Source organism: Eupeodes corollae, chromosome 1 (genome assembly GCF_945859685.1).
Source record: "Eupeodes corollae chromosome 1, idEupCoro1.1, whole genome shotgun sequence".
Classification (NCBI taxonomy): domain Eukaryota; kingdom Metazoa; phylum Arthropoda; class Insecta; order Diptera; family Syrphidae; genus Eupeodes; species Eupeodes corollae.
This window is the reverse complement of record NC_079147.1, coordinates 294877197-294890727: the sequence shown is the minus strand read 5'-3', so window position 1 is coordinate 294890727 and position 13531 is coordinate 294877197. Positions and strand designations below refer to the sequence as shown.

General features: G+C 40.4%; 3 protein-coding genes across 5 annotated transcripts; 2 read left to right on the top strand and 1 right to left on the bottom strand.

Moving 5' to 3' along the window:
• The first annotated feature begins 509 nt into the window (after positions 1-509).
• Positions 510-1229, top strand: LOC129938753 (biogenesis of lysosome-related organelles complex 1 subunit 3). Its single transcript, XM_056046486.1, has 4 exons — positions 510-671; positions 731-782; positions 849-935; positions 990-1229. Exons 1-4 carry the CDS (start codon positions 612-614, stop codon positions 1217-1219), a joined length of 429 nt encoding a protein of 142 aa, XP_055902461.1. The 5' UTR covers positions 510-611; the 3' UTR covers positions 1220-1229.
• LOC129938752 (cell cycle checkpoint control protein RAD9A) lies at positions 1177-2940 on the bottom strand. The gene is made up of 5 exons (XM_056046485.1): positions 2800-2940; positions 2354-2741; positions 2136-2297; positions 1946-2080; positions 1177-1887 (listed from the first exon to the last, which is right to left on the bottom strand). The coding sequence occupies exons 1-5, from the start codon at positions 2831-2833 to the stop codon at positions 1245-1247; spliced, it is 1362 nt and encodes a 453-aa protein (XP_055902460.1). The 5' UTR covers positions 2834-2940; the 3' UTR covers positions 1177-1244.
• A 5783-nt stretch (positions 2941-8723) lies between these two features.
• On the top strand, positions 8724-13252 carry LOC129940685 (tetratricopeptide repeat protein 14 homolog). 3 transcript variants are annotated; one of them, XM_056049098.1, is made up of 10 exons: positions 8724-8856; positions 9049-9389; positions 9514-9731; positions 9942-10150; positions 10229-10441; positions 10493-10899; positions 11052-11183; positions 11358-11524; positions 11586-11812; positions 11872-13252. In XM_056049098.1, exons 2-10 carry the CDS (start codon positions 9107-9109, stop codon positions 13121-13123), a joined length of 3108 nt encoding a protein of 1035 aa, XP_055905073.1. In that variant the 5' UTR covers positions 8724-8856; positions 9049-9106; the 3' UTR covers positions 13124-13252. The 3 variants fall into 3 exon arrangements, with proteins under 3 accessions (XP_055905073.1, XP_055905074.1, XP_055905072.1); XM_056049099.1 differs by having other exon boundaries at positions 8745-8866; positions 11067-11183; XM_056049097.1 differs by having other exon boundaries at positions 8745-8866.
• The last annotated feature ends 279 nt before the right edge of the window (positions 13253-13531 follow it).

The window sequence follows — 13531 nt, the reverse complement described above, 5'->3', positions numbered from 1 at the left end:
TAGCTGCAGCCAACGAGCTTGTAGTTCTTGTTGGTTCATGTCGTGAGCCCATTCCACCCGTCGGTCGCAAGAACTTCAGTTGAAACTCTTTTTCTAGACGGGCTAGTATTACGTTAAAATCAATTTGAATTGGTTAGACTTTATTTTATTTTTACAAACAATTTGAGAAGAACAAAACTTTTTACTCACAAATTTTTTCATCAATACAAAATTTCACAGCCGATGTTAAACAAATTTAAATGTCAAATTAAAACGTGTAAATGTTCGGTGTGAATGATTTTCGAGTTTTCGAAAACTTTTTGCCAAAAACCTGGTTTTGGGTTTGGTGTGAAAAGGCTATTAGTCTATTTTTTCAAAAAAAAGTTCAAATCAAATTGGCAATGATAACAATAATGACATTAATACCAAATTTGAAGAAACAAACAAACCTATGACATTTTTTTTAAAGGTAGTTGAACTCCTCTATATTAAATAGTTGGAATATATTGGCATCACTTATTCTTATCTTCTAGAACTGTCAAAAATAATTCATAAATTTTAACCCAACCAAAACATGATAATTTTGTTTACTAAAATCTCATTTAACTTTGATATCATAATTTAAGCTAAGTATGTCTCTCCTTGTTTTGGGGGAAGCTTCAGAATCTGAAGAAGAAACCATTGTCGATAGGGTATGTTTAAATCTATCAATTTCCATAACATAACAAGAAAAATCAACTTTTCCTTGTAGCCCATTGTCTACGCGAGAGCTGTTCTGGGGGAAGCTGCTGAATCTGATGAAGGTAGAGACATGTCCTCGATTCTAAATGTTGTAGACTTGTAGATTTTACTTAACTCTTCTCTTTCAGATGTCTATGATAAGAACGATAACAAGACATCTACGGAATCCAACCAGCGAACAATCAACCACAATGAATTCTTCCACAAAAAGCTAGGTAAATGTCCAGACTCCTCTTACTAAAATCCTTTCACCTAATAACCCTTTTCAGTTGAGTCAAACATAGCTCTGTGGAAAAGTCTCAATGCTCTCATCCGAAACGTAGTTCTCTCTGCCTCCAAGCAACTCTTAAGTGCGGACCAACTCCTCATCAAGTCTCAGGTTTCTATGCAATCGGCCCTTAGTTCTGTCAAGGTCAGTCAAACGAATGTCAAGCAATTGAAGGAAAAGACAGAGGATATTCTCACGGCGAACTTTATTCCCGAAATAAATATTAAATAAAAATAAAATAGTTCTTGCTTTTCAATCAATTCTCCTCATCTGAGTCAGGAACATACATCGAGTCGGTGGGAGAAGGTTCTCGCGGCACATACGTCGCCTCGAAGCATCTGGAGAAAATATAACGCAGTCCTTTTCGATTGGCATCCCCGTTTCCAGGCGACTGAGCTATTTCTTCGTTTTGCGGTTGATTTTCTTCAGTTTCGACGAAAGTCACGAAAACTTCACTCTCCGAACGTGGCGCATTGGTTTCCATTTCCACAGCCTCAGAAAATGTGACATCAGAGTCTATCCTTTGAGATGGAACACCACTCAGACTTGGAACTCGCGGCTGTTCTATACTTTTCGCTGTCGATGGTTCATTTCTGGGAGGATCCACTGACTGCCTATCGAATCGGAAGATCGACGAATCATCGGAACTTGCCAACTCCTCTTGTGCCCTACTGCGAGCCATGCTTGTGCTATTCAGCCTCTTATTCTCTGGTGGAACTTTCTTGGCAGTTGCCTTTCGTTTGGGGGCAGGTTTTTGAGTCCTCGATCGCGAGAGGAAGCTCTCGGTGATCTCTCTTGAATTAGTGTCTTCACACATTGTGACTTCATCGGGCGACAAAGTGGACATAATGAGGGTTCCCTCGAAGAAGTTGGTCTTCTCAATCACAAACACAATCGGACTAAGGAGAGAATGAAAAAGAGACTAAGAAGAGTTCATATGGGAGTCATTTGAATTACCTTCCAGCGTCCCGGAATTTGATATTAAGATTTTCAAACAGAGCCTCTGAGAACATGAGGAATGCTCTGAACTCCTTGAGACAGAACGTGACGGAGGTTTGCTCCGAAATGTTGTAATCCTCGAACTCATCAGACCTGTGGAAGATTTAATTCTCAAGTCAAGGGTAGAGTGACATTTTGTCCTACTTACGTGAGCTTCAACTGGGATCTCATGAACTTATCATTGACTAGTGACCCCTCCACGTAGTTCTTGACGTTTACTTTATCTGTCCGCACTTCGAAAGTGATTTCCTCCTCCGCGGTTTGGAAGTTCGAAACGATTTCCTGAAATATCTTATATGAGCCACCAATTCTATAAAAAGAGAAACAAACTTCTTTTAAAGGTTCAAACAGATTTTGGAGACTTACAAATTAGGAAAGTTGTCCATTGGAACATCCGCCGTGACGCTGTCATCATCGATGATTGATATGATAAAATGCTTCACTGTTTCGTGTTTGCAATTCATCTGAACCAAAAGCTTCGATCGTGAAGGTTCTATTTGAATTGTACAAGTCTCCACCTGCTTCATGCTCTTAAAAGCCCCCAAAATCGCCTTCATCGAGATGCGACAGCAGTTCTCGTCATCACTGGACCCCTCAGAGACATCATAGGTATCGAAGAATCTTATGAAGAATTTAAATGTTCCAACTGCGGATTTGTTGGGGTTAATGGAACGCAATTGAAAGCCATTTTCGTCGGCTACGATGTAGAGATCGGTTCCAAATTTGGCCAAGGATTGAATGGCTTTGGCGAAGACTTTTTAAGTGAAAAATTGAATTAGTTTTGATGGATGACTATTTTTTAGAATACTTACTTCGCGAATTGGAGCCACTTAGGAGACATTTCATGTTTTCAAATCTGTGAAAAAATTGGTTATGTTTTCATTTAAAAAGAAAAACAACGAATTTTTGTAGTTTTATGAAAAATCTGTTTACCGCGGTTCAGGTTAATTGATTTTGAAGTTTCGAAATGTCATAATTTTTTTTATCGGACGTCAAAATTTGAAAAAGTTCTGTTTGCTTTACAAAATATTTTGGATTACTTCTTGCTGTTCTGTTTGTAAAATATATCTTAAGTAATTGAAATTACATTGATTATAATATAACCATTTTAACTTTCTTAATGGAATGGTAATTAATTGAGAGAATTGGAATAAAACAGAAAATATTTAGGAAATTATTGCCATTTCTTCTTTTTATGATAATATCAGTATGGTTAAATTATTTACGCAACAAAACATGTCGTAAATCACCACCGCAAACTCGGTGGCACATATCCATCCTACTTACTTACTTAAGGTGGCGCTACAGTCCTGTGTGAACTAGGACCTCACCAAACAAACATCTGCATCTAACTCAGTCAATAGCTAGATGTCCACAGTTTCGCACTCCAAGTTGGGTGATGTCACTTGCCACTTGATCTGCGGGCTTTCTACGCTGCCCTTCGAAGACTTAACCCTCCTGGCTAAGTACCGTACACCACACGAAGAACTTTTCTCTAGAAACAACCCAAGGTGCTTTAATCCGCTTTTGTCATAGTCCATGCTTCTGTACCGTATAGCAGGACGGCAATGATAAGGGTCTTATATAGCTACAATTTGGGCCCTCGAGAGAGGACTTTACCACTCAATTGCTTTATAAGCCCAAAGACACAGCGGTCAGCAAGACTTAAAGCCCAACTATAATAGACTTAACCGAAAGTAAGCGAATGTCAATATCGAACGAAAAGTTATCAGAAGTTACCGTCAAAACAAAAAGTAACCATAATAGATTCAAGTAACTTAAGCAAATGTTGGGTTGAAATGCGTTTCAAATTTGACATTTGCTTAAGCTCCAGCCATTTAAATGGCTCTTGCGTAATTGCGCGAAAGTTAGCGAAATTTAACAAAACTGAGCAGAACGTCTATTATGATTAGTGACATATAAAGCTGCGTTTGGTTCGTTCCCTTAAGCTGGCTTAAGCTCGGTTAAGTCTATTATAGTTGGGCCTTTATGCTGCGTTTGATTTCAGCGTGTTGTAAGTCCTTTCTTGACAACAGAATGTACTTTGTTTTACCCTCATTAACCGTCAGACCCACTTTTGCTGCCTCTGCCTCAATACTCACTAAAGCCCCATTGACATCACGCTCAGTTCTTCCGATTATTTCAATGTCATCACATATCTATCCGATGGTCGAAATTTTCGATGAATCTGAGTCATAACGAATATTCTATTCTGTTCTTGTACCGGATTAACTCATCTTTTAGCTCTTAAATTGTTGCTGGCTCATCGACGTCCACCTTTTTTCAAATAATTTAAAAGAAATTAGTCCAACTATGTCAAATCACATGATTTTGATAGCCAATTGTCATCACCACCACGTCAGATAAACCGGCCATTGAATTTGTCGTGCAAAAGAATCATTGTTTCGTTAACAGTGTGACAAGTGGCACCGTCGTGTTGAAACTACATATCGTAAACATTCATATCTTTCAATTTGGGCCATAAGAAGTTAGTTCTCATCTCACGTAACACGTAAAAGAGTAACTGACTGACCAGCTTCGGTTTGAACAGAAACAATACGGCCTATAAATTGCACCAAACAGTCGTTCTTTGTGGCTGCATTAGTTTTCCAACAATCACTCTTGGATTATCACTCTCCCAAATGCGGCAATCCTGCTTATTGAAGAATTCAAAGCGATGAAAATGTGCGTCATCACTTAAGATGATTTTCTTCGAAAATTGATCACCCACTGTTGACATTTCTTGCCAACATTCTGAACATGGACGACGTTTGAAATGGTGAAGAGGCTTTAGTTCTTGAGTCAATTTTACCTTGTTAGCGTGTTTTTATGCATATTGCCATACTACCGCTAACAGCAGAAATATTTTCTACAGAACTAGTTTAACGAACATGCACTGGTGTTTGCGCATCTTTCGATTTTTTGATTGTACGAACAACCGGACGATTGACCGACAAATTCAACGCGTTGAAGTTATTCCGACTTAATGAGTCTTGAAATCAAAATGCAAAATTCAACACTCATTTCCATATTAAGTCGTTATAACTTCAACGCGTTGAATTCAAATTGAGAAATGTTAAATGAAATCGTAAAAATTGATGTTGAGGTGTGGTTCTCATCCAACATTGGCCTTACAAATTTAACCACCCTTTATTTAAGAGATTTGAACTATAAATTTAAACTGATTCCAAAATTAATATTTAGTATACTTCAGTTAAACACAAATTGAAAGCTTGTCTTACTTTCTTACTAAAGGTAGCGCTACAGTCCGGGACGGATTTGGGCCAACCAACATGCGTCTCCAGCCAGATCGGTCCTTAGCTAGCTGTTTCAAGTTGGTTGAGGTCCTCTCCCACCTGGGTGCGACACCTGAGTCGCGGTCTTCCTCTACTGCGCCGTCCCTCGAGATTGGATTCGAAGACCTTCTGGGCTGGAACGTTGATGTCCATTCGCACTACATGAACTAGCCTTCTAATCCGTTGGACTTTAAGTCTGCTAACTAGGTCAGTGTGGCTGTACAGCCCGTCCAGTTCGTCGTTATATCTTCTCCTTCATTATCCATCTATGCGTACGGGACCAAAAATTCACCCGAAGAATTTTTCTCTCGAAGCATCCCAAGACGTTCTCATATTCTTTGACAGTGTCCAGGCCTCAGCACCATAAATGAGAACCGGGATGACGAGTGTCTTATAGATGGTGATTTTAAACGTCGCGAGAGTCCAAAGAAGCAGCGATTTGCAAGAGTTATTCTTCGTTTGATTTCAGCGCTGGTGTCGTTGTCAGTGCTTAAAGCGGTGCCTAGATGGACAAAGTCCTTAACTACCTCAAAGTTTTCGCTGTCCATGCTGACGTTTTGTCCAACACGTGCGTCGTTGTTCAATGTCCTTTTTTGATGACAGCATATGCTTATTCTTGACCACTAAACCCATCTTCTTCGCTTCCGTCGCAATGCTTAAAAACACTCCACTGACATCACATGCCAAAACTAGGTATTGCTCTGTAGAGCTCTTCCCTATGGATGCTGTCATAAGTGGCTTTAAATCGATAAAGAGATGGTGGCTATCCATTTGAACCTCCTGGGTTTTATCCAATATCTGCCGTAGTGTGAATATTTGGTCGATAGTGGACTTTACTAGTCTGAAGCCATACTGATAATTCCCTATATGTCGTTGATGAACGGCTTCAGACGTTCACATATACGGCAGAGACATTCTTATATGCAATGTTAAGGAAACTGATGCCTCCGTAGTTGGCACAATTTAGAAGGTTTCCTTTTTATGTATGGGGAAAACTGAGATTCCACTCATCGGGTATGCTTTCTTCCTACCATGAGTTGGTGCTGGATCCATACCAGTCGCTCCTCGATCGCTCGCTTCTCATGCTCTCTTTTTTTCATCTAAGAAGCCGGTGTTCCTCTCTCCTATTCTGCTCGTAGAGCTCGCGAGCAGCTCTGGTCCTTTTGTTCAGCGCCGTTTTATATGCCTACTGTTTAGCTGTGTGTGCTTATCGGCATTCGTCGTCAAACCTGGGGTTTCGCTGTAGTGGCCGTGTGAAACCTAGCACTTCAGAGGTGGAATCTCTGATGGCTGCAAGGTAATGTTGCCACTGTTTATTATTAGAGGCTCGGTAGTCTAACGTCGAAACTTCTCACAGTATTTCCTTGTTTTGGCTTGGACCGAGATATCTGTAGCCGTACCTTGGCTACAATGAGGAGTGGTCCGGGTCAATGTTGGCCTCTCGGAATATTCGGATATCCTGGATACTGGAGAAGTGTCGTGCGTCGATCGCAATGTCGTCAATCTGGTTGACGGTTGATTGATCAGGAGATTTCCATGTCCCCTTGTGGATATTGAGATGCGTGAACTGCGTACTAGCTACCAGAACGTCTAGCCCCGCAGCGAAATCGATCAGCCTGAATCCGTTGTCGGAGGTGGTGTCGTGCAGGCTGTATCTCTCGATTGTGTCACCAAAGATGTCTTCTCTTCCTAGCTTGGCGTTAAAATCTCCTAAGACAATTTTAATGTCATAGCCAGGGCAATGCTCATATGTCTTGTCCAACAGCTTGAAGAATATGTCTTTGGTGTCTTCATCTTTCTCCTCTGTTGGGGCCCGCGCACATATTAGGCATATGATGGCGAATTTAGCCTTGATGTCGTGATGCGCTCGCTCACACTCAAGACTTTTTGTCTGAGTCTAGTTCCAACAACAAATCTACACCCAAATAGACGCTGTCTTTGTTCTCGGTAGCAGTCGCCGTAGTATACATCGCAGTCTTTTAGTTTGCGTTAGCCCGGTACATTCAATCACATTTCTTGGATGGCGGTTCCATCTGCCTTGCAGCAGCTTAGGGCTTCCGCTAGTTGTTCGGCTGCACGTGGTCTGTTAAGAACCTAACATTCCACGTACAGATCCGAAGTTTGTTATTTGTTTGTTTGTTTTAAACAATTTAAAGTATACTGATCATAAGTTTTTGATTCCGGGTCGCACACACATGGAATGTGACATAGACCTTTCCATTATTGAAAGAAAGAAAAAAAGAACTGACTACAAAATTCACCACCCAAGAGACTGGTACCAATTTGTACGGGGAGTCGGAACCAAAATAAAATTTGATGTAATTGAGATGTCTCGATGCAAATTTCACAACTTTGGGTCGATTGTTAAAAATAAATATATTTCTCGCAAAGTTAATGACAGTAAAAACAAAATAAATTGGAGGAACATTAGATGGTTTCGTTTCACATCAGATGCTCCATTCAACTTTTGTTATAAGAATTCTCTAAGCGAGAAAGAACCATTTCAAATACTCAATATTAAAAAACAAGGATGTAATGAACTAAGCACAGACCCTCTTCAACGAAGCAAAAAAAGAACATCTTTTGGAGCTGCTCCCTTTGATTGATGAGCAGTTTCATGACTTTTATAAGACTCTCTGCACTGAAGCAAACCAGACTTTCATCCGGATCTTACAGAAGAAGTCGAAGATGGTACTTTTGACTATAAGTGCTATTAAGCTAATTTCTTTTATTACAGTCTAATTTTTGTATTAACTTATTTCTATGTTTTGCTTTCCTATAGTTACTTTTATTTCAATAAAACTTAACAAAAATTTTCTTAAAGAAAAAAGTCTTAAGTAAAAATGAAGTTAAATTTATAAAAACGGAAAAAACGGCTTATGTATAAGTAAGTTCAAACAAGAATTGAAACGAAATTCGGAAACAATTATAAAACAATTTAATATACAAATTAGAAAAAGGTGAAAGGGCTTAAGTGACAAATTTTGCTTAGAAATACTTTTACTAAACTTATTTTGTTAGTCTTAAATGTATAGAAAAAGAGAAGAAAATTATGATGTTTCTGTCCAATTTTCATGTTTCTACTCAAAACGGTTCTCCTTATATATTTTTTAAAAGTTTAAATTCGTTCTCCTGAAAAATGTTAAAAATCGACTTAAGATACTTTACCTTGCCAGAGCGGCAACAAAAATACAATGACTGCAGGTCTAATCGCAATTCAGCCGTCAGACAGTTTGTTTTTAACAGAGTTACTTATTTACATTTATGAACGCATATTTTGTATTACTGAGTAGAAGCCCATTATTATAATTCAATCGAACAGAACTTAAAGAAATTCCGTTCATACTGTACACAGCGGGCTGATTAGGCGTGGGACTATGAACGCAGCCACGAACACAAATGTCAAAAATACCAAAAAATAACATGAAAAATTAGACAGAGACAAATATTACATTGCCATATCGGATCGGAACAGCATTCAAATTTTTCTTCCAAAATTTTCTTTCCAAAATTGTAAATTTAATTTATAAGAATAAAGAAAAGAAAATGCATGTTGTTATGAAATAATCGCAGGTAGGACTAAGTGAAAAGCCCCTTTTTCAGAATTTCTTATTTTCTTACAGAATTTCATTGAAAGGAAGCCAAAAATGTGCCGAACTTCATCGCTCCATTAATTTTTCACTTCACGCTTCTTTTTCAGATTTTCGCGTTTTGAGTTTTTTATTAAATTAATTTTCTTATGTGTTTTTTCGTTATTCCCATCAGTGACAGTAAAAAAGTGTTTGCAAAGCTAAAAACATAACAAAAACTATAAAAATCAAAAATGAACTCTGAGTTCATAGCAAAATCTCTGAAGTTCCACGGCCAGCCATTGCAAAAGATCTGGGCTGGCGAGCGTGGTGACCACGACCTCTATCAGCTTGGCATCACCAATCCCGACTTTTCTGTCTACTTCGAGAGACAGAAGAATCTAACCTTTCAGGACCGTGCCAAGCGCTTGAAACTCCATCAATTCCTTGCGCGAAACGCAGAAAGGCTCTATAGTCGCGAATTGCAAAGCGCCAGTGTTAATACCGGTTCGGAAACAACAACCGGCAGTCGTCAAGGTCGGTGTTATTCTTTTTTTAAGTTTCATTCCATTGGAATGTTTTTCTTTTATTGTTTCCTTACAAAAAAAAAAGAATTTCGTTTTGCTTAGTTTAAGTCTCGTTGTTTTTGTAATTAATTCAGATGCTACGGACAAAATTGTACCGTTGCCGCCTTATGAGTACTTCTTGAACACGGCGGGTCAGGAGAAGTCTAAGGTGTGTCATAGCACGTTGGATGCAGTGAAACCGGGCCATATTGTTTATGGCATTGTAACAAAGACAACCGCGACGGCAATTTTGGTGAAGGTGTTGTGCACCCGCGAGCCGCTGGTGCGCTACCTAGCAGACATAAATGTCAAGGTAAGTTCAAGGATTCCCTGCCTTGGTTTTAGTTTTTGGTTTTTAGTCGTCTTCCTTTGAATTGACTCGGTTCTTGTTTGTTTTGGAACTGACTGGAAAATAGTTGATCCAAAGTAGGTGTCTTCCTTTATTTGATGATTTGAGGGTAGTTACTTTCGTTTGCGCTTTCACTTTCGCTTCTCTCACTTTAATTTGGTGATCATTTTTTAGGCGCACGTTCCTAACAACTTCATGGTCCCAGGATACGATGAGAAGGGCAATCCCAAAAACTACGCTGCAAACGTTTTTGTTTGTTGCGAAGTTCTGGATATTTCGGTGGACGCCGATCGCATGACGCTCGGCATGAAGAGAGTTCTCACCAAGGATACCTCAGCCCCGCTGGGACTCATCCTGCCGGAACAAATTCCCGATTATTACAGGTGACCTCTCCTATAATCCATTTCGATCTTGACCCGGGTTTAATGGAACTTCTCGTCGTGGTTTTTGTTTTTGTTTAGGAGAATCATAAGCGAATCCTCGGATAGCTACATGGACTACTTGCGCAGTTCGAAGGTGTTCCACAACACGAACTGCTATGAGATTCTCTATCAGGAGGTGGGCTTGGACATAAATGACACCTTCAGTCATATGGCAAGTCTCAAACACCGCTACCCCACCCAGGACTATGCCATCGAGCTGAGGCAGACTCAGGCCAGCAAATGGGCTTTTAGGTGAGCTCCGTGTGGAATCTAGAAAATGCTTTGTGTACAATGTCTTTGCAGGTCCGTGGCCGATGGAATTGAGCACTTTAAAATTGGCCGGCACGTTGAGGCTTTTCAGTGTCTGAACAAAGCACTGAGCATCGATCCGAGGAATGTGGAGGGGTTGGTAGCGCGCGGAGCACTCTACGCCAACAAGGGATCATTTGTCAAGGCCGTGGAGGACTTCGAGACGGCATTGAAGTTGAATTCGTTCCACACGAATGCCAGGAAATACATGGGTGAGACTTTGGTCGCTCTGGGCAGGAGCTATGAGGAGGAAAACAAAATGGAGGAGGCCGTCAAGGCCTATCAGAATTGTCTGAACATTATACCCAACCACGAACAGGCAAGGATCTCGTTGGATGCCCTGATGCGACGCCCGGGACTTGGAGGTCCATTAATTGACATAAATATGCTCTCGATTCCAGGTAAATGGGGTTTAACAAACAAAAAAGAAACGCCAAGAGATGGAGTTGCGCCTCAACCTGACTTTTTCTATTTTCCTTTCTTCTTGTTTAATTTTTCTTTCTTTTCATCTTTTTTTAGTTTCTTTTAACTGACATTTCACTTCAATTCACAGTTAAATTCTCCACAGGTTCGTCGGATTTGAAGAAAAAGAAAAAATCAAAGCACAAATCCTCGAGCTCCTCCTCCAGCAGTGAAGACTCATCGGATTCCTCATCAGGCAGCGATTCTTCTGATGATAGTTCAGGTAACATAAAAGAAAAAACCCATACCCAAAGCTTGAGAATAGTTCTTGAGATCCTTAAAAAAATGTACCTATTATCTTAGAATTGAGTGATTATTTTTTGAAGGCGAGTTTTTAAATAAAAATCCTTTTAATCTTCGTCTCCCGAAAATTCAACGTTTTCTCGTATCATTTTAGATTCAGGAGACGATAAGCAAAAGAAAAAGAATCGCAAGCAAAAGTCATTGTCGCCACTTAGCAAGCGAATGGGTGACATGAATTCAGGCAGCGTTGGATCATCAGGTTTTGAATTTAGTCAACCTTTTCATTTGATCCAGAAAGATTCACAAACGGATTATAATGAAGTAAAATATTTCCATTTCAATTTTCTGTTTCGTTTTTGGAATTTTATTGGAATCTTTTTAGATGGATGACTTTTTGGGAGCAGGAGCGGACGATGACTATGAGACACGAGTTCAAAAGCTCATAAAAGAAGCCTCGAAACATAAGAAACTACGGGAGGGTAAGTCTTCAACGTCTTCGTCGAAGGCGAAAAAATCAAAGAAAAAAAAGAAGAAGGCTAAAAAAGAAGCCGCACGTCTGGAAAAGAAGTCTAAACGTGAGGCCTTTCAGCAAGAGACCGTATTTCCAAAGTATGTATTTGGAAGCGTTTTTTGTTTAAATATTGTTTTCTAAATGATGTCTCTTTTAGACCACCACCAATGGACGCTATCGCCTTGAATAATAGTCTTGAAAAGTACGAACGAAGTATTATGGAGCTGAATGCTTTTCAAAAGCCGCCACCGGCAAAAGCAACGATGGAAATCATTGATCTAGACAACGAGGAACCACCTCCGGCGCCGTCCTTCAACCGGGCTGTAAAACCTCGAGCGGAATCGCCAATACCCCCAGCACCGAAATCTTCGAAAATATCCATAAAAATACAGAATCCTGGACCTTCGTCTTCTGCTTCTTCGAGTGCTCGGGGCGCTCAGGTGCCTCCGCCGCCGACGACGGCGATAAACTCTTCGTCTGCAGCACAGAATAGATCGTCACGATTCATGCCGGGCATGAAAGAGCAGGAGAACAATTCCTTTAAACCGTTCCCCATTAAGGGCCCAGTGGTTCTGGACAAATTCGGTTGCTTTCGTCTGGCTACAGTTCCGGCTACCGATAATCTGGCTGATCAGCGAGACAAAATGCATATTTATTCTCGCACCAACATCCATTGTCGTTCGAGTTCGCGTTCACTGTCTCGTTCGCGGTCGAGGGGGCGTAGTAGGCGTAAGTCGAAGTCCCTTACCAGACACCGGTCGAAGTCGTCTGACAGGAATGGGGTGAAGGGGCGTTCGCGTCGTTCTCGATCAAGGTCTCGTTCACCACGTTCACGACGTACTCGGCGTCGTTCTCGTTCACGTTCTAGATCACGTGGACGCCGGCCTTCCAGAGGAGGTCGACGACGTTCACCACCAACAAGGAGGCGCTCGAAGACTCGATCCCGATCGAGAGGCCGTCGTCGCAGCCCATCTCCGTTCAACCCCAATCGTCGTCCTCGTCCCGGTTCACCGATTCGTCGCCGACGAGGCAACAGTCCCGACGACCGTAAAGGTTCCTTTGGTGACAGCACGCCCAAAAAGGTCTTTGGCAATCGAGTGTGGCAACGTCCGGTTGATAATTCTAAGCAGTCCAGATGGGGTGAAAAATTGGACAATAAAGACAATCCATCAGCGTCTTCGTCTTCTTCTTCAGCCCCAGCCCCCGCCGCCGCTGCCGGTGCCAGTGCTTCTAAAGCACCCAGCGGCATTGACGGGCGTTGGAAGCATGATAAGTTCGTGAAGGAGGATGGAATTTCTTTGGAGGAAATTGATAAGATCATCACCCAAGCTAAAAAAGAACGCAAAGAGGAGATTTTGCAAAGAGATAAAAAGATACTAAAGAAAAATCCAACTAATAATTTTCTATAGGTACAAAAATAATAAAACAAAGCATTGGGTTAGAATTTTTTTTATTTTATTTGTTTGCTTTTGGAATAAACTTATTTTTATTGTTTGAATGAGAGCCATTAAAAATATACTCAAAACTCGGGAGACTTATTTTTGTTACTCTTTTGTTGGGTCTTGGGAAGTACATATAGTTTTTCAATTGAGTGTGAATTAATGGTGTTGCAAGGATTCACTTTTATTGAGCAAGAATCAAATTTTGTCCTTTTAAGAGTTTCAGCCATAATAAGTTTTACCCAAAATGATTGCATTTTACTCTTCTATTTGTTTGAGTTTCACTCGGAAGGTTAACATTTTGATAAATTCTTTACTCTATTCAAAACTGAAATGTTTGCTTAGTTTTAAATAATATTTCTTTTCGGGGTAAAATTT

Coding starts and splice junctions, on each gene's coding strand:
- LOC129938753 (XM_056046486.1), top strand. CDS start 612: ATGTCTCTCCTTGTTTTGGGGGAAGCTTCAGAATCTGAAGAAGAAACC. Junction 672..730: donor AAGAAACCATTGTCGATAGG/GTATGTTTAAAT, acceptor TTTTCCTTGTAG/CCCATTGTCTACGCGAGAGC. Junction 783..848: donor AGCTGCTGAATCTGATGAAG/GTAGAGACATGT, acceptor CTTCTCTTTCAG/ATGTCTATGATAAGAACGAT.
- LOC129938752 (XM_056046485.1), bottom strand. CDS start 2,833: ATGAAATGTCTCCTAAGTGGCTCCAATTCGCGAA. Junction 2,081..2,135: donor AGATCCCAGTTGAAGCTCAC/GTAAGTAGGACA, acceptor AATCTTCCACAG/GTCTGATGAGTTCGAGGATT. Junction 1,888..1,945: donor AAATTCCGGGACGCTGGAAG/GTAATTCAAATG, acceptor TTCTCTCCTTAG/TCCGATTGTGTTTGTGATTG.
- LOC129940685 (XM_056049098.1), top strand. CDS start 9,107: ATGAACTCTGAGTTCATAGCAAAATCTCTGAAGTTCCACGGCCAGCCA. Junction 10,151..10,228: donor CAAATTCCCGATTATTACAG/GTGACCTCTCCT, acceptor GTTTTTGTTTAG/GAGAATCATAAGCGAATCCT. Junction 10,442..10,492: donor GCCAGCAAATGGGCTTTTAG/GTGAGCTCCGTG, acceptor ATGTCTTTGCAG/GTCCGTGGCCGATGGAATTG.